This window comes from Ruditapes philippinarum, unplaced genomic scaffold, assembly GCF_026571515.1.
Source record: "Ruditapes philippinarum isolate M1 unplaced genomic scaffold, ASM2657151v2 ctg303_1_1_1_1, whole genome shotgun sequence".
In the NCBI taxonomy this organism is placed as follows: domain Eukaryota; kingdom Metazoa; phylum Mollusca; class Bivalvia; order Venerida; family Veneridae; genus Ruditapes; species Ruditapes philippinarum.
The window spans coordinates 1-21,434 of NW_026851603.1; the positions used below are offsets into that span (position 1 = coordinate 1).

The window sequence follows — 21,434 nt, forward strand, 5'->3', positions numbered from 1 at the left end:
GTTTCTGGGGGTTTTGCTGAAAAAGTCAGTTTGTTTATATCATGGTCCGTGTGTGGGATTTTATGATGTGTTTTTATGTAAGACATTCATGTTTTATCTGATACTAGATCACTCTGTTGAGTAATGTAAGTTTTTTTTATAAAACATAATTATATTTCGCGCTTAATAGAACTAATTATTTAATTATTAAATTTATTTATTTTTAAAACGAACATTCACTTCAGTTTTTTTTCTTTTACGCTATGATTTATTTCCACTGTCAAATAAATTAAGACTATTTATCAGATGATGATATAAAGCCAAAATCTTAATGTGGTAACAAAAACATCATGACGCGTTTTCTTTTAACTCCATCCCGCTTTGTAATATTCCCCTGTTAAACAGACACTTTAAGGCATTATATGCACGTCATACAAAAGGGATTACTTAAAGGTTAATATATGACGTCAACTGTGATGTAAATTAACAAAACGATAGCATGAATATTACTTCTCCGCTAAATGGGTTTCATTATGTCTTTTCATTAGTTCTTTCTCTATCCGCAGTTTAAAATGAACATAGATATTATTTTGTCTTACATTCCAGCACAACAAATACAAATTCTTTGTAATTTAACATTCAAGCCTACCGATCAACTTCGCGACTACCGACTCAAATCATGCCTTAATTTTCAACACATTCGCAGTTTATACCAACAAGAGAACGTCACGTTATGCAGGACTATAGTTCCAATTTAACAAAAACCGTTTGGATGGTTTCAAGTGTTCACGGATAAGATTTTTCGAATTTGTTGAGTTGAATGTCTCATACTATCGTTTTTAGATATCCGTTTAGCTGTCATCACTTACTTTGATTTTGCGTTTAATGTAATGAATTGTAGGAATTTTATGTTTCCTCTAAAGAGCGAGGATACAGTCGCCGTCTTGAATGTTCTTTCGTCCGTACAGCCATAAAATACATAGAAAATGTGCGAAAAAATAAAAAGTTTAAAAACAAATAAATTACTTTGATTCATAGTTTAATTTTCGTCTTTTATGATATTAAAATACGTTAAATATTGCTTTCCCGGACTGCCAGTGACATAAATGAAAAAGACATATTTTGTTAGTTACCTTAATTTTCACCATGATTATAAAAATGTTCTATTTGGTTAACACATTTACGCGTGAGTAAAATCTTTCTTTTATTTGTATCATTACCACTTAATGTTAAGATACAGAGTAAAGAGCATTGTTTATTTTAGTTTTTTTCTGATATTCATAAAGATAGTATTAAACTAGTTAATAGTGTCAATAAATAAAAAAAAATACTTCTCAGAAAAGTAAAAACAAAAGATTTCAGATTCAAGGTAGAGAATGTACATTGTCAGAGACTTATAGCCGCATTGCTTAATATAATAATTAATTCCCTTAAAATACTTTATAATGCCTTGTTACGTTTTGCTTGTACTACCTTTATTCAATGACTGTTCTGATTAAAATACGTTTTAACAATAGCTTATACAGCTTTTGTTATTGACTGTTGTTTTTTTTATAAAGTATGTATATAACTTAGGTGGTCCTCTTACTGTTGATTGTGCGAAAGGACAATCAGATCCTGGTCACTATGTGGAAAAAAGAGCACAACATGAACTGTTAATGCTCTTCTGTAAAATGTATATTCACAATCATTTACACATTTTTATAAATAGCATAACTTCTTTAAGAGGCATAATGTCTTGAGTTGAGTATATAGTGCCTTGTCATGACTATAAAGTATAACACGTTTCAAATTTTTGAAATCAGCGTACTGATAATAAGAAGTTGTGACAAAATCGCTAAATTGAAAAGGGGCATTACTACAGAAATATAGCTTACAGAAAAATGATATGCATAATATGCCCATTGTATTTCAACTGTGCCTTGCAAGCAATAACAAATCTTTCAGTCTTTTAAATCTTCCACAAAATAAGCAATTTTGTTAAAATAGATATCAAGCTACAAAACTCTTAATATTTTGATTTTTCACGAATGCCCCTTGTTTTACAACTTCGGCTACTCACAATCAAGGGTTCCAATTTTATATTGATTTTTTCATAGTTTTGAAATAATCAAAATTATCAGCAACTTTTGCATAAAGTTAAAAAAAAGGCATCAAAATATTATTACTCCCGATTTATATAACTTTTAGCAAAATTTCCCTTGTATGGTGGCTAGTTTGTGCCGTACGCGTTTTCGCCCGGCGTACCAGCCAAATGATAAGCCGAGAATTTGCAAATTAAAATGGCGGGGGCGCTAAGCGAAAGCACGCTAGTAAGTGGGGGCGCGGGGTGACGTTTTATTTATTCAACTTTTATCAAGTGTTCTCATATTTATTTGATAAGACCTTTTGGGGGCGACTAAAGCTAAAAATAGAAAAACCGTTGAACATCATTTCCTACTGAAATAATTGATAGATGATCACCAAACTTTGTAACATTCTCAGGTATTCTTTTTTTCAAGTTTGCTCATATTTATTTGATTTGACCCGTTTAAGCTAAGGCTTAAATGACCCAGGTCATAATATTTCTTCAAATTATTGTTTATACATATTAAATGCTCAAATTTAATATAAGAACATATTGACAGTGGATAAATCCCCACACTGAAAAGCAGTTGTTTCTGGTGAGCGACTCAGAGCCATCATGGCCCTCTTGTCTTATTATTCCTCGACTTTTCGCTTGGCGGTCTCGCTGGTTGAGGTAAAATGAATGCATAAAATGGCGGGGCCGCAGAGCGAAAACAAGCTAATTAGCGGTGGAGCGGGCGACGTTTTATCATCGCACCGCCCCGGCTAAGAGCGTGTTTTCACTCCGCGCCCATGTCGTTTTATTTCTTAATGCCTGCTTCGCGCCACCGGGGTGTAACGTTTTATTTTTTGAATCTCGCACCGCACCCTCACTTATAAGCGGATTTTCGCTCCGCCAAATTGCCATTTTAACTTGTTTTTTCTCAACATTTCGCTTGGCAGGGACGCGGGGCGAAATTTTATGTCACAAATCAGCCACCATACATTAAGCTTTTAAATTGTTAAGATTAACAAGTCTTCGAATAGTCATGGTGATGTCCTTTATTGTTTTGAATAAATTCTTATACTTAAATAGTTATTTTGACAAAAAAAATCAAACGGGCATTTCTCTTAAACATAGCTTTCAGAATATTGCCCCATGTCTTACAATTGTTCTTGTCAAGATAAGCAAGTGTTCCAAGTTTCATATTAATACCTTTAATATTAATTGGGTACTGGGCTACACAAAAGTTTTTGCATGATGACGACAACAACGACGTTGCAGCGCTCAATATTGTTCGATGGTTTCTTCAAAACAGACTAGCATTTTTTTTTTGCTTATACATCTTTGTACATTCTTTATTTGCTGAAAATAACTCTGTATTTTGGTAGTTAAATATCGCGGATGGTCAAATAACTTTGAGGATCCTGTAACTGTGTTAGTAGGAGTGATGACTGATAAGAAGTTTGTTTTTTAAACTTTAACTCGTGTGGTGTTTCTTGTGTAAATCCTTTTTCGTTATATTATTCCAGCTTTAGAACGAACATGTTGTGAACTATTTCTATTGAAATATATTGAATAAATTCCAGGTTCGCCACGACCGTCACTTGATAGCATATTCCCCAATAAGATCGCAGCTGCTCAGTATACAAATAAGATTATGAATTTTGTTGCTTATGAATACTTGGATGAAGAAAATAAAACGGAATTTATGTGGTTCCACAAAAATGTTGCAATCGAAAGAAATGATGAAAAGTTTGAAATATTCACAAGTGGATTAAATTCTAGCCTTTCAGTTAGAAACATTACACAAATAGATTTTGGAGAATATAGCGTCAAAGTGTCAAACACCATAGGAGAGTATATTCATCACTATGTGTTGCAAGCAGAAGGTAAACTACATTTCTTAATTCATATGAATTTTTCAAAATGAATATGTTATTGATTATTATGTATGGGTCATATCCTATGAAAATAATATATGCATGATATTGTTAAAAAATAAAAAAGTGACTATATTATGATTTATAATGATTTACTGGTTTAAACTAATGTCGTATTTGCGTATTATTTCTTAATAATATATAATAATTATAATATTAATTATAATTATAATAATATATATATATATATATATATATATATATATATATATATATATTATATATATATATATATATATATATTATATATATATATATATAATGTCTTTTACAGATAAGCCAGATGTGCCTATTAATTTAACGTATAAATCGGGATCAATCACTGAATCGTCAGTAAACATTGGTTTGGACTCCAGGTTTTGATGGTGGCTTTCCACAGACTTTCATTTTGTTATATCAGTACCATCAGGAGGAGAAGTGGCATAGTGTTCAAGTTCAGGATTCAAATGAACAGGCAATGGACTATACATTAACTGGCTTGTTGAGTTCTAAAGTGTATAATATAACAATGTTTTCAATGAATAAAAAGGGGAACTCTTCCTTTACCCAGAATCTTCAGATCACAACTAAAAGTAAGTCGATGATATATGCATTTGCTTATTTCTAATACCCAATACTTAAAATTGGAATACTTTTACAAAATGATGACATTCCTGCATTTATATTTGTTTGTTCGTTTGTGTTTTCGATTTTTAAACACTTTAGGTATCAATAAGACATGAAATGAAAAAGGTTACAGCAAAGCAATATTCAATTAATAAGCTTTTATTTTTAGACAAACAAACGGTATATATGATAAAGTTATAAAAACAAAATGCTGTTGCTGACATTTAATGCATGACAACAATTGTAAAGCTAAGTAATTGTTAAAACTTGTATGATTTGTATGCAGTGTTACCTATGTATTCCTTGGTTTATTTATGTATATATTTCAGTAAACGTTAAAACAGCAGACTCACAATCATCAGATAATGTTGGCATTATAGGTGGAAGTATTTCAGGTGTTGCTGTTGTTATGATTGTGAGCATCCTTTTAGCTGTATTTTTCTTAAAAAGAAGGTAATTAAAATTAATGAAGTTATATACGAGGGGTTATGCAAAAATTCGTGGACTTTTTAAATATCTTTTGAACGTCAACGTGTATTGTAATGGGATTTTATCAGCATACATTGTAGAATAATATCAACACGTTTTGAAACGAACAATTAACTCCGTCAATAAATAATGGTTTTATATTGCTTTTAAATAAGCACATACATGTACACGGCACCCGAAAACTGTAGTAAGTCATCGTATATTTTTTGCTAAAAAAACTACTGATTAACGTAGAAAATCCGCTAAACATCGCATATTTCTTCTATGATGTAATTTTAGTAATTCGTTAAAATTATGGACGTCATTTCCGTTAATTAATGTTGAAATCGCCAGACCACGATATTGTTTACAACGGAAAATGACGGACACGCAGAAGTTAGAAAATAGCGTGATCATAAAATCTTGTTGTTATTTGGAAATGACACCAACAAAAACATTTGGAAAAAACAGCCGGCGAACAGAGAAAATAATTTTTTTCTCTTTCAGTAGTGTTTAAGTGACAGAAAAAAATAACGATGGACATTACTTTGTGAAGCAGTAATGGTTATTGACTGCGTTACGTTGAAGCACAAGTTGTACTATAAATATAATTGCGTTGACGTCAATAACTTTTTGGAGTGCGCCGCTGTCGCTGACATGCGTTTATGTAAAATTAGATATTGTTTTAAGATAAGAAGCTACTAACATGAATTTTTATGTGTTTATTTGTTATCTTTGTTCTAAGCAATGTAAAAATTTCAAATCAATATCTCAAATTTATTTTATGCAAAAAAGAAAGTCCACGAACTTTTGGATAACCCCTCGTATGTTGTTCTGTATTTATTGCTCCGCTAAAAGTATTTAGATTGAGCTATGGTGTATAACTTTTATGGCATAATGATGTTAATTCTATTTTAATTACTTTATATGTATTCTAAATGTTTCCATATTACTTTATTGCTTCAATGTGAATCATTAAAGCTCTTTTATTAAGTTATATTTTTCAGTGATTAAGTACTTTGCATGATTAAAAACATACCCACTTTGTAATATTATAGGAGGGAGATTATACTGTTTGTTCATGCCGAATCAATACGTTCTAAATGCAAAATACGGGAGATAACATTTTTAAACTTAAGCGCATATAGCAATGACCAGCACATTAACATTTAAATATATCCACGACTTACATTCAACCATATATACAGAAATACATTCAGATTACTGATATATATTTGTTATTAACCAATAAATTATTATTACGAAAAATATTTAATCATACATTTCATAAATGCAATTTGCAATGACTAAAACAAAGGAAGATAATGTATCAACCAAACGCAATTTGACTCAAGAAGAACGTTTCAGTAAATTCAGTGATAAAATGTCCGCATAATTCAAACAAACTGCGATCATTAAGCCTCTGGGGATATTAAGACATTCTTGTATGATGTATTGTTTTTGAAAAACGATGGAAAACATTTTGTAAATGTTATTTTGAATCAGCATTATGGAGAAACAGAATTTCAATGGTGATCTAATTTCATAAAAACATAACTCTAAAAATCAACGTATGTATTTTAGAAATAAAAAAGAAACAGATGGATTGTATCAAAATGTGCCATTTATTGGTAAGTAAATTTCTTACTTTATTATTGTTACATAAATTTTATGACTCATAGGCAAGTTAAAAAGAACAAAATGGTTAGTTGATACCAAGACTAGAAAACAAACGCTTTTGAAATGTAAAAAGTGATATATCCGTTTTTTATAAGAGCAATTAAATATGTATGAAGAAAGGTCAAATTGATGTTAGATATATATTCACCTTGAAAATAAAAAAGTTATAAACTTCATGAAATGGAAAGGAATTCCATTATTTTCAACATTATTTATTAAAATTGGCATTTTTTTACCAAAGCTCTAATCTGTTACTTTATTCTTTGGTTAAGGAAACTCTGTTTCTAATAAGAAAAAAAGAAAAAGTGAGACAAAACATGAGAAAGAAACAACTTTTGAAGATCTACAGGAGGTTGATGATGTTCCAAATATAGTTAGTGAAATCACCGAATACTCGAATTCTCCTGAAATTATTGAACAAATAGATAGAATTGGAGTGTCGGAGCTTTACGCTTATGTCTGTGGGCGCAAAGATACATTTGAAGTTGAGTACCAGCAGGTAGGTTTGTTTGTTTAACAAGTTTATCCTCGAATGATCTTCTACTAAATCTAATCCTGATTTTAAATAATGATTTTAGAATCAGTAGACAAAAGGCCATTGACTCAATGTCCAAACCCAACTGCCACATATATCTGGCCTCGCCCGGAAATACAAACATTATCAGCATCATGATTTAATACGTATTAGTCTTTCTAAATAAATGTCTGTGTCAAAAATATGTAATTCTTCAACGGATACATCAATAAATTATAGATACAGATTTCATTAACTATTTATGATAAAAATTATGTAAAGATACATATGAAAAAAAAAAAATAGTTAACAGATAAAACACATTAACTGATAAATCTGAAATTAAAATAACATGAAAATTTAACGTTTATTAGAAATTTACTAAGTATATGGTTTATATATGCTTTTAAAAGATAAATGTTTTAAACAGTTACTTTACAAACATGCAACATTTTTACGACTCATTTTGAAGTCTTTATCACATTCATTTCAATAATTCCATGAATTTATAGAAACTACCAACAGGGCTACAAAAACCATGCACGTTTGCCAGAAAGCCTGAGAACATTGCTCTTAATAGATACAATGGAATTTACCCATGTAAGCATACGTTTATTACAATTAATTCATTTAATGTTTAAAAATATATAAGTGATTAAGATATGATTTTTTGTGCATCATACCATAGAAATTAACCTTGTGTAAAAATGATAAACTGTCAATGTTATATCAGATGTAATTATTTCTTTTACAATTTCATTTCAGACGACCATTCCAGGGTAAAAATTAATGGGGATGCGGCTTTTTTTATTAACGCATGCTACATTGATGTAAGTGACATTTACTACTATTAGCATTCTTAAATGATAAGATGCAATTTTGGCTTTAAATAGTATCCGTGATTTTGATTTTTCATGATAATCGTACATGTATGTTTGAAATAAAAGCTTTTTCTAAATTGCAGGGGTACAAGCAAAATAGAAGCTACATAGCATCACTAGGTATTTGAGTTGAATCATTTATGACAAATTAGTTTTAAGCTATGATAATATGATAATAAATTATTTAAGCAATAAAATAAAAGACAAAATTTTTTATTGATACTTATGCTTCATAGCTTCTGTCACATGTTACTTGATTTGTTAAATATTTTTGCGTTTGATTCAATATAAGTCTAAAATATTAACAATTTATAAATTTATGTTTAAACTTTTAATTACTGTGATTAAGGGCCAACTTCAAAAACAACAAACGACTTTGAAACATTTTGGCAAATGATTTGGAACGAAAAATCTGACTTGATTGTGATGCTCACAAATTTACGTGAACACTCGGTAAGTTAAAATATATATGTTTTTTTTTTATGTAAATGCTGAATACACAATTATGTAAATGCAAGAGGGAGATAATGGAAGATCAAATTTAGTAAAGCAGCTTTGAAATAAAAAAAAATCATACAGATGCAAAGACAACAAGCACCTTCTTGATTTCAAAGATAATTTTAACATAAATCTAGTACATAGGTTTTAGTGAATCGGTTGTGTTTTATATCTAAATTATCTTAATTTATAGGGAATGAAATGTGAGCAGTATTGGCCAAATGATACCTCTATGTGTCAGTATGGCAAAGTTACCGTCACAAGTAAAAACACTGAAGTTTTTGCAGAGTATACTGTGAGAACGTTTACGGTATCAAAGGTAATTTGGGATATCAAAACATTTTGTTCGATCCATTTTATAACGGATTTTTCCTTTGATATCTGGTAACAGATAAATGTTACAAGTGTCAGTCACTGTGATGATGAATATATTTATTTCACAATAATATTTAAATTGTTGATATTCACATATTAATTTCGTTTATATATATTCATTATAAAATAGATTGAAGTTTATTTCCCGATTACAAATTCATTACACAATTATACAATTTAAAAAGGACTGACTTCTGAACGTGTAATTTACTAATATGCAAACATGATTTAATTTACAAAGCTTTGGTAAATTTGAACTCAACAAATACAAATCTTCCAAACGATGTTTGATTTTATAATTCTATAGCCCTGAAAAAAAAAGATAATAGCAATATATAATTAATCCGAATTAGAAATCGTGACATTAACTTTATTTAATTTATACAATTTTTCATTATTCAACGGTTTTATTTCAAAGGGGTTGGGCACAATATATATCGCAGAATGATGTTTTATTCAGGCAGATGAACACCGTTTACTAACACATCTTCATTACACAGCATGGCCCGATAAAACTGTTCCAGAAGACGTCACAACCTTACTTGAGTTTCGACAAAGACTAAAGAGCACGCCAACGACTTCAGAGGGTCCAGTTGTTGTACATTGCAGGTTCTAGAAAACTATAAATTTCATAACAAGAAAATAGCAATCATTCTAGGCTAGGTTTAAGTTTATGTGATGTCATCTGTTGTCTAAGCTCCAACGTTTGACTACCTCTCCGCACAGTTATGTTGCCTTCTAGATAAGCACAAACTTATTAGATAGCATCTTTTGCCTATATGTTTCAGTGTTTTTATGACTATTTGTTATTCTTATAAAATATGTTGTAAACAAATGCATGTTACTAATTCTCTGCCGTGTAGCGTCTGCTACCCTGTCGATCTGTAACATTGATATATCCGCTCCATAACTTTTAAACTAAGTTAACGTTTTTAAATTACTAAACACAAGTGATCACCATTATAATTCGATGTGAGGAGCGAAAAACAAGGTTCGCAACCAAAAAGTCAAGGTTACCCTCAAAGGTCAAATGTGGAAAAGTCAGTATTTTGGGTCCGCTTAATGAATTTTAAACTTATGAAGTGTTTTTAAATACCTTGTCATAAATGATCACTATTAAGAGACCATGTGCAGAGCAAAAACATGTCGATAAATCCAAAATCAAGGAAGAATGTAAAAATCAGCTTTTTGGTCCGCTACATAACTTTAAAAGTAACGATCTTTTTAAAAAATAACTAGGTACAAATTAACACCATTAGTATACTATGTAAATTTAGCAACGGCCAGATTGCTATCCCACATTTAAGGTCACTCTTAAAGGTCAAATTAAAAAAAATCGTGTCTGCTTCGTAACTTAAATACTGTTTTTTTCTTACAAGTAGTTAAAACATAACGGCAGCAATGATTATATTTATCACACGATGTGCGGAGCGCAACAATAATGTCCCTTACCTAAAGGTGAAGGTCAGTCTTGAAACGTTAACAGTAAGCCTTTGGTATCCTCTCTATAACGTTTTAACTACAAAATAATTAACTTGGCACACATCATCATTATAAGACGATATGCAGTGCGCAACAACTAGGCCGCTACCAACAAATCACGGTCATTCTTAAAGGTATCATTTAAAAAAAGTCAGTCTTTCCACGTCATTACTTTTGAATTTATTACAATTTTTAGAATACCTTGGCACAAGTTAACATATCAATGAGATGATGTCTAGCGCGCAACAATCAGGTCACTACCACCAAGGTCGTGGTCACACAAGGATAAAAATGAAGTCAGTCCATATTTTGTGTGCATAAAATAACCTTAAATTTAATAAAATTTCCAATATCACTTAGAGTAAATGATCACTAGTATGATATGCAAAGCATACACACACACACGCAAGCACGTACGGGAGAACGCACGCACACATACAAACCAATAAAAGGTTGCTTTTTACATAGGCAAGGTCATACATAAAGGTCAATCAGGATTAAATTTTACTTCAACAAGGTTTTCAGACTACCTTGTATAACAAACAAAAAAACAGCGAAATTTTAGTACCCAGTTGTTACATTACATGGATTTACGTATTATGTAAGTAATTATTATTGTAAAAGTAGTAATTAAAGAAGAAACAAATTATCAAATTATCATGACTCGTATTATATTCTTTGTTTATAAAACTAGAATCATTGCAGCAATCGCAAATACTCTAAATCGATATCACTTTACTTTCGAGATCAAATGTTTTAAATTTGTATTTCTATTTATGTCTACTTATATTTTTCCATATCGACTTTATTGTTAAAGCGTCATACTGATTTTTTTTATTTGATAAACAAGAATCGACGAAGTACAGTACGTTTAAGGCAGTCTTACAGGCTTAAGACTAATGCAAAATTTTAATATCAAAATTTGAGTCTTTGCTGTGTTGCTTTACGTATATATTTACTTTATGGAAAAGAATATTATGAAATTTTGGTGAATAAGACTTTGTGCAGAACACATGCTATAACTGCACCAGTTTTAGTTCAATATCATCATAAAAGCTAACTCTTTGTGCTTTCTTTATTTTCATTCTAACAGTATGTCTTATATCCAAATCCTCTACAGAATTTTCATGAAAAAAGTCGAACGTTAAGCGCTAAATGATTGACCTATCATATTATTTCCTTATCTGCGATATTGTCTCAAAGTTATGGTCATACTGGTAACTTACTGAGAAAATAAGAAAAATACACACTGCATTCGAATCAGCTAATCATGTTTGATAATTACGAATGACAAATGTCTGTTATCATGACGAAAATACCGCTACATAATTAGAACTGTTTCAGGTCGTCCAGTTTCTACCTCATCTGTACTATTTTCAACGGTTAAATATTAAAGCATAACAATAATGATTTATTGTTTGGACTCGTTATTGAAACCATATGTACCCAATCCAGACTAGTACATTGTTATTCAGAGAATGTTAAATCGTAACATGACATATCGACTATTCAAGTTATCTCAATGTATGAATTACAGAGGAATACATTTAAAAAAAAATATTTTTCTCTTTTAAACTTCTTTACCTAAACTAAAGCAGCTTGCAAAATTATTGCATTGAAAGAGTTTTTTTTTAAATAATGGAATGAAACAAAGCAAGTGCTTTCAAATAACGAAAGGCGCTGAAATGTAACACAATGAATATTTTGTTTGGTTTCATAACATTACTTTACTTTTATATGTACATTTCTTGTATTTTTTTAACGTTTAACATGTAAATATTTTCAGCGCGGGCATCGGTCGAACTGGAACTTTGATAGCAATCGATAGGCTGATAGAAGAGGGCATGGACAAACGTTCAGTGAACGTGTTTGAATGTGTTAAGAGCATGAGGGAACAGAGAGTAAAAATGGTTCAAACACTTGTAAGTAATCATTTGTATGTTTTAAGTTGACTTCAAACTGACTTTTGCCATACTTAATTTGACAAATAAGATTACATATTGAAGATTTTTAAATGATTCTACAGATTTTGTTTCTTATATTTCATTTTCTTTTCTAGGAACAATACATTTACATTCATAAAGCTTTGGTAATGGCTTTGACTTTTCGCGCTGAAGCTGTGCCCGTTGAACAAATTAGTGAATATGTTAAACGAACAAATGGAGATATGTTCAGCAATCTATTCCAGGTATGTCATTACTTTTAAATGTATTCAGTCTTGTATCATACTTGTATCTCAACTATAAGCTTTAAATAGTCAGCTCTCCTTTATGATTGAACTGATATATATAGCATTATGCCATGCATTTTTACAAGTCTTAGAGTAAACAAAAATTAAGATAAAGAAAGATTTAAAACATTTTTTTCAAAAGTTTTATTGATTGGAAAAGTGCATTTTATTTTTGTCATTGGGTATATTTTTGTTGTCAATTGCATAAAACATGAAAATATCGTACAAAGAGTCTTATAGTTCAATAACGTTTTTCGTGAATAATTTAAAGTTTGCACACATTTACTTAAAAAATACAAATTACCATTTGGCTTTTTGATGTTTGTCAACTGTGATCAGAATGTAACTAATGAGAGCAAAATAAAAGTACATTACTAAACACAAATAAACAAATATAAAACAAAAACATTTAAAACAAACAATAGCATCAAATAATTTTATTCGTTGAAGGATAACTTCGAATGTATATTTTCTATTTCACGAGAGTTATTAGTATGATAAAGACGTATAGACATTTTTGATTTTACATAATCAAACATATTAAAAGGGATAGAGTGGCGTAAGGTTAGAAGTGTCTGTCTCTAATCGTGAGGATCTTAAATTATAGTTCTTCAAGTCTCAGAGCTCATTCAAATATTCTGGGAAGCAAAATATGATTAAACATGTCTTGACAAGTTGACATTGATGCATTATTTAAGTTTTGGCCTGATGAAGTGACCTAACGTTTCACATTTTTTATTGTATAGCAATTGCAACAGACAATTGAAACAGACAGCGAAGCAGAACAGAAAGCTCGCATCAAAAATAAAGAACGTTCGGGGAAGAATCGTCGCGGAGCAGACATTCCAGGTAGAACCTTCATGAAATAATCAAAGAAAATACATACTAAAATAGAAAAAAGCAGCAACGAAATGTCATTTAGATTATGGCAAATAAGTACATGAGAAAAAAGTTCATTTGTATATGTTTTATACCTCATCAAAGGCAAATATATTTGATTTCAGGCAGCCGATTCAGCATATTTCTTCATTTAAACAGAGAAGGGGACGATTCTGAATATATTAATGCAGTATATATAAACGCAAGTATTTTATTGATTATATTACATTGTTCTTCCTCTTCTTCAATCGTAAAATAGTGATTTGTTTTATGACTGTTCTATTTATGTTATTCAACATTTTAAGTGCTCTCATGCAAGGTCATCATGTAGCAATCAAGACTAATTACCTAATGATATCAGCAATTGAAGAAACACCGAATCGCCAAATGGATAAACTATCCATAAGTGAACAATATTATTTTAGATACTAAGATTCCTTTAATTTATTTTAACGTTAACTTGTTGGACAGTTTAAAACTATTTGCCCCTCAATTGCAGAGTTTCAAGAGAAAAGATCACTTCATTGCAGCGCAATCACCTTTACCAAGTACGGTCGAAGATTTCCTTGCTTTAATTTACCAAGAAGGTTGTAGTTGTGTTGTCGCTATGGAAGATTTAAATGAACCTGGAATGGTAAAGATGCATGCTTTATACTAAACGGATTATACTGTTTAAGAAGCATACACTAATTACGACATAAGTCTCTCCTATAATCGTATCGAAAAGAATAGATTCGTCTTAGCCTAAATACGCATTTCAGTACATTAACTCGGATACGAGCAAGCGACATTCCAGAAATGCCTTTGGAATAATTATGTGTATAACACAAAACTTTTTCGCTATTTTTCGATTGTGACAAATATTTGTAGAAGTATATTAGTTATGGTATATGTGCAATTTTACATATTAATTTGCTTTGTATTGGGTAAACATTTACACATTTGGGCAAACATATAATTTGTATTGGGTAAACATGTGTTGTTTTATACCGCTGAATCTAAAACAAAATTTTTATCATGGAAAGAATATTTTTATTAAAATGATAAATACATTAAAAATATAAAATTGAAATGTATTTTACAAAGTCAAAAAAGAAATAAAATAACTAAAAGCAGGGAATATCCTTTGCAGGCTTTAAGAGAATCATGATTGAAACAAATATTAAAAGAAACAATTTTGGATCACTTTCATATTTGAGCTATTTGTCCCTTAATATGGTTTTTTGGCTCGTCAAAGCTGTGGCAACAATTTAAATTCGTGTTCGATAGTTACTTTCCTGCTATGGTATGATATTTGCTTAATTGTTGAAGAATATTTTTATTAAATAGTGGGTTGTGCGAAATCATAGAACTTTCCTTCGGGTTATGTGAACTTCCCATCGAATTATGCCCTTGTTTGGTCGATGGTTGAAAATGCATGATGTTAAATAAATGAATCATTGCAAAATATTTAAGGTATAATTGTTTTGATCTCTGCAAACCGACTAGGAATGAAGTCTCAAAAATATTTTGAAATTATTTGTATTCCTAATTTACAGTTATCTACTCCTGAAAATGACCTACACAAGTAATTTCTTTACTTTTAGGGGCAGTAGTAAACACAAAAAGTAGGACGGTGGCCGTCAAATATATTTCCATTCATGATTTGTGTATTATGCAACGATTAAGAAAATAGTCTTCGACAGTTAGAAATTTTCTTCGTTGTCTTTGTAAATGAGTTCAAAAATTTTAAATACGTATAGATTAAAAGTTTGAAATTTGACTTTATAATAAAATGTTTAAAAACTTGTACAACTGTATGTAATAAAACTGATTAACCTTTTTTAGAACCTAGTTTGTTTCCGTTATATGCATTTAATTTCCGTGCAAATGAGATTTGTTTTTGCCTTAGGATTTTTTTAAAATTAAAATAAAGGTAGACCACTCCTTACTATAAAGAAATTTAAAATTGACAACATCGGACAGTTATCTGCCTTAAAGGTCACCAATATTCAAACAAAATTTACCTTGTGGTTTATGAGTTATTGACATATTTCTGTACTAAATATTTGCTATTAGAAGGGCTCCTTTTCAGATATAAGGAAACTCGAAATAATCTATAATATAATACTCGTTTTGAAAAATGTTTTCCTATTGGTCATTGTTAAGAAACAAATAATTACATTCAGGTAACAAATTACACGAGCAAAATGATACATTATATGATATATTTTTATATTTATGAAAATGCTACCCTACCACACCCACTTGACAATTTCCATATATAAAAAGCCTTATTCAAAACATCCCTAAAATTTATCACAATGAGGGACTGTTTTTAAAACTTGTCTATTTTTTGATCTTGCAAGCTATAAGTGTAGATTTTATTTTATAAACTTTGAAAATAACAGGTATTATATTTGCTATTAAATTTGACATTTTACAGCTAACAAAAATTTACAAAATTATATAGTTAAAAAAACTTTTTCTTTTCTATAACGGATCTGAGAGATACATGAATGAGGTTGAAAAGAAAAATAAAGAAAAAAAATTGCTCCTTCTGGGGTTTGAACCCACACCCCTCAGTTTCAATGCAATTGACAAATAATACCCTCCATAGTGGATGAAATGCATTAAGGGTGGTCTGCCTTAATACTATTATATTATGGTTTTATTGAATAATGTTTGGTATGAATATATATATTTATTATTCATATTCTTCCGGAATATGTTTGCAAATAGAATTCATTGGATAACTATGACTAATTATTACAATAATAAAGCTGACAAGTAATAAGCTTTATTTAAAGGCAATCTAATAAAGATTTGTTAAAAACAAGATTTGTAATATATTTCTATTTACTATTTATGGTTCGTGCGCATAGACAGTCGGTATGTACCTTCCTGAAGAGAAGAAAACATTAACTGTTGGAAATTTCAAAGTGTCATGCTCAAGATTAGAGACTAAACAGTCACACATCATACGAAAAATGAAGATAAAATATACAGGAAAGGTAGTATCTCCTTTAACTAATATTGTCATTTCATTGATACTCAATTTCCCGGTCTTGAAGGTACCAAATATCAAGTTTGTTTACCGGACTTTAAAGAAATTTAAAATTACATTAAAAAAATACAAAGTACTGGAAAAGAAACTTACAAAAACTGTCAAAAAGGTATTTTCTAGCAATTTTAAACGTTTAGGCACCACACAAACAGTTAAATATTTTTATTTGTTGATCATTAACATAGACAACAACTTTTGAATAAGCAACTTAAAAATTCATAGGTGATAGGTAAAACGTTTGTCTTAACACCGTCATTATTTGTTTTAGTATGAAAGCGGGGAAAAGAGCATTATTCACTTTCAATACACTAAATGGATGGCTGAGAACGATATTCCTGGTAATGCAAGTGAATTCGTGCAGTTTGCAAATGAAGTTGAGGAGTATGCAAATGAATTAGGGGACGAAAAATCACCGGTCGTTGTGCATTGTCTGTAAGGTCAAAATTAATTGTTTTTAAATTCGCAAAGAACATAATCATTTTATAGATTTAGATTGATTAACAAAAAACATGTGAGCAATGTAATGTATATACATACACAGACGCACGAACGTTCGCTTGCACCATCGCACATATGTACATACTTACAGAAACACTATATATACATTGGCTATTTAACATGAAATGAAGACAAGGATTTTGTAACAATATTAAAACCTGGTTAAATCAAAGCTCATGTTTCACATGATAATTCAAATTAGGTGAATTGCATCATCTACCAAATATAATACAAGTATTTAACATTGTTCTTTTTTTCGACATTTTAAAAGTAAATATTGATATTTTTTCTGATAACATTTTCACTTTGTGAAATTAACAATTCATTAAGCTTTGGTATTAAAAAAAAACTCATTTCATTTATAAGCTGTTTTTCCTCCAAATCAGTGTATAGAGATCTATCAAGTTATACACGAAATATATCTTAATGTAAGTAAGAGGAAATATTACATTTTCTTTCATTGTCAGGAATTGATCCAGATTTTTGCCATCTTCCAGTTCCTACTGTTTATCCATGTAAAGACTTTCTTAAACGAGATAAAGATTTCCGAAAGGTTTCAAGATATATGGTTTTCATTAACCGTAAAAAACATACGAAACACAAGAAGCCAATATTATTTCATTTGCATTTTATCAATAATAAGAGTTATTTATTTTTGTGAAAAGTCGGAATAGGGCAATAATGGTCCGGACTTGTTAAATGTTTATTTAACAGACAAAGAATCAGGGAAACTTATTAACAATTTGATAGCATATAACGTATTTGGATATGTGCAAATAGTGTTTTCAACGCCGTCTTTAAAGTTTTGAAAGATCACCTGTAAATCGCCAAACAAATAACTGTTTTTTGATTTTCTACAGTGTTTAACGTTTAAGTCTTAGTACACAATAAGAACGAAAACTGAGATGGAAAAGTATATACCAGATACTGATGATAATTCCCTGAAATTTAATGTAGTATATCTCGTATGATGCATTTCAGCAAAGCAAACGAGAGGAGTGGTTTATTTTGTGGAGTAATAATACTTTTGGAGAAAATAAAACATGAGCGTCGGGTTAACATTATCGACAGTCTAAGACATTTGAGAACAAGGAGACCATCGGCAATTACAAGCCAGGTACTGTCTTTTAATTTTACCTATTCTATTCATTGATTTGGTACATGATAATGCTTGTACAAGTAAAAAGTAACATTAAGAGTCTTAAAAAAACGCCGCTATTCTTTCTTACATGAGAATTTCAAAAAATATGTCCAACATTTTTTAAAGACAATGTAAAAGTGTTATGCATAAAAAGCAAATAACTGCTTCAATACTTTTACCACAGCCTCCCACTTTGTTCCATATAATATATATGTATTTTGGAGGTAAACAGACGATTCGGACAAGTACCAAAACTATCTATAAATACAAGCACGTTTTTACTCATTCGTAAGCCTTCTTATACTTTACTTACCATATTGGAATGTGTATGAAATAGAACTGTCAAGGTACGAAAAAAATTGCCTATTATTCAACATTACTGAATATTTAACCCCACTAGTACTATAACTGTTTAAAACCTTGTATTGCGTAAATGTTTTGCGTAGTAGTTTAGACATCCAACATGGCTGATGGAAGACAATACATGGTATGAATCCCTTTCTGTACAAATTGTGTTCCTTTGCTTATAGATACATACACGCAAGTTCTTGTTATTAAAAGCAAAATGAAATCTTTATCACAATTTTGTGCACTTTATATGTGTTTTTAAACCGGCAAAATCAGCTTTGAACTTAGTATGATAAACAGCTCTTATTTTATGTCGAAAGTCGGACCACTCAGAACTATTTTTTGTGTCTCTATTCCAAACGGTTTTATAATTAGATGTTATTTTGATCATATAAAGCAGTGAACATACTAGTTAAAATGTAAGGCATTTTGGTTATGAAGATGTATGGTGTAAACACCATTCAGGAAGAGATGCAACCCTTTAAGCTCTAACTGGAGTAGTAAGATATCATGTTCCCCTCCGTCTATCAGTTAAGCTAGGAACGAAACCCGAACCACAGAAAGTTTCGTAAAGATACTTAATAGCCTTCTTATAGGACAGTAACCAATGCCCCTTGCTGGATTCACATAACCTACAGGGGCGTTAATACTATCAGAGATAAACGAGGCCAAAATTTAAATAAACCAATAGCCATTTAATTTCTTCCGAATTATTCAATATCTTCAATCAAAATACAGAGTCCACTCTGGAACTTCAGCCGTTGCAAATGTCTTCTTTAAAAACTAGTTGAAACCTAATTACTTGCTCGCTGACTCATTGTCCTTTGTTAGATTAACTACCTCATATGAAAATGAATGAGTTTCCGCAATTAGCTGGCAAAACCTTCCGAAAATGCGAATTTCTAGTTTTTAAATGGGCTTTTTATTTTGCAATTTACGCTACTGACAACTGCTGCTCAAAACTTGTTTGTTTAGTCATGTCACACCCAAATGACGTCGAATTTCATGTATATGTCAATTAAATATTAATAAATGTTTACCCCAATTTTGCCTGATGAAATAGCCGTTTAATTTATTTCAACATTTGTTTATATTAAAAATAGTAGGAAAATTTCGCCGAGCGCCGATGTTGCGTTGTCATGGTTATGAAAGTGCACATAATTCGTAGGGAAAATAAAAGTTTAAGATAAAAGTAAAACTTACTTTTAGAAATAAAGATACTCTTTCGATTCATATCAACTCAGGTTGTTTTTATGAACCAAGTAAAAATGGCAGCAAATGTCCACGAACGTTTTGAACATACCTCGTATATTTAGATATTATCAACAATCCAAAGTTTGTTAACGAATAAAGCCCTACTTCAAACGTTTTAATCTTATCATTTGAATTTTGATAAAGAATAGTTGCATTGTGCTTGTTGGACAGAAATATATTTAAATATATTCTTAACAGAAAAGTACATAGCAGAATAGTATTTTGTTCCGAAGCGTTTTACTCTACGTAAAATATTATGCTGTGTGTTAAATAACAGAGACAATGTGTGTAACAACTTTTTGACAGTCGACCATTAAGTTATTTAAGCATAATTTAACCATTTATGATTTTTTAAAGAATTTTTTTTTTTAGATGTATACCTTTTGATTAAAATGGTAGGGAATGTATATAAACATTTATATTTTACTAAGTATGTTCCTGATAAAGTTTGTTTTATTTTACTTTAGAAACAACTTGAGTTCTGCTATCAAGCTGCAAGTGCCTATATTAACCTGCATATGAAAAGTATATAGGCCTACACAGAAAAAAGGAACATTGACGAAAAGGAAAAAGAAGTGACTATAGTCTTTTCTTTTAAGGCAGATAATTCTCAAGTTATCAATGATACATGTACTTATCATCTGAACGTTACATTGAACAACAGGAGACACCAATGTTTCTTCTATGGATGCGTACTTATAATGTATAAAGAAAATACTGGCAATTCATTACTCTTCAAACGGTGCTTATTTTCATCTAGCATTCAATTGATCGGATATGCATTTGCTGCACATTCATACATTGTTTTTTGTCAGTATTTTAGGAAAGCGTTGCAAAATTTCCTGAAAATACTGAGAGTAGCTTGACATTAACGTATTTTAGTGCTGTTACATGTATTATTGCCAAATTCACAATTCACTATACTAAATACTATACAATTCGACCCAATTCATATCTAATTTATATAGTTATTTCCAATTGAGCATCATACACAAATGTACATGTATATGTCTCGCTATTTTAGTTCGAAAACGAAGCATACACATTCTTTACAAACCTTATGATAGCTAACAATAGTCATTAAAATTAATGATCTATCTGATACTAATCAAGAAAGTTTATTCACATTGAGTGTTTGATTTTATAGTCTCATGTCTTTCTCACATTTATTGTATCATTCATTCAGTTTATTTTATATTGTGCTGCTGTTTTTTTTAAGTATTTTCCTGTCTTTATTAAGAAAATGTAGGTTTGATACGTTGGAGCTTAAATTGCTTATATCAAGGTTCACACTATTCACACTATAGTACACACTGTACCTGGTAGAATTTGTTTCAAATTGTAGAAATATAAACGGAATCAAAACCAGAATCATGAAAATTGCTTCATATAATAAATAACTTGATCAAAGTGTTAAGATCATGCTCATTTAGATTAATCTTTTAAATGGCTAGTTGATAGCGTGTCTTATTGGCTTTGATCTAAGGAAACATCAAACTGTGCTTTTTGTGTACAAATCAATAAAATCATTTGATAAAAAAGGTAATTTAGTTTGAAATTATCCG

At 30.3% G+C, this 21,434-nt stretch overlaps 1 protein-coding gene across 1 annotated transcript; it reads left to right on the forward strand.

Annotated features, from left to right (window-relative positions):
• The first annotated feature begins 3,610 nt into the window (after window positions 1-3,610).
• LOC132758323 (receptor-type tyrosine-protein phosphatase kappa-like) lies at window positions 3,611-20,473 on the forward strand. Its single transcript, XM_060749949.1, has 20 exons — window positions 3,611-3,918; window positions 4,244-4,541; window positions 4,905-5,028; window positions 6,628-6,674; window positions 6,996-7,222; window positions 7,750-7,837; window positions 8,003-8,067; window positions 8,202-8,238; window positions 8,468-8,571; window positions 8,810-8,935; window positions 9,452-9,600; window positions 12,260-12,395; window positions 12,533-12,661; window positions 13,450-13,552; window positions 13,708-13,784; window positions 14,082-14,216; window positions 16,447-16,575; window positions 16,897-17,060; window positions 18,108-18,243; window positions 20,337-20,473. Exons 2-20 carry the CDS (start codon window positions 4,427-4,429, stop codon window positions 20,400-20,402), a joined length of 2,157 nt encoding a protein of 718 aa, XP_060605932.1. The 5' UTR covers window positions 3,611-3,918; window positions 4,244-4,426; the 3' UTR covers window positions 20,403-20,473.
• The last annotated feature ends 961 nt before the right edge of the window (window positions 20,474-21,434 follow it).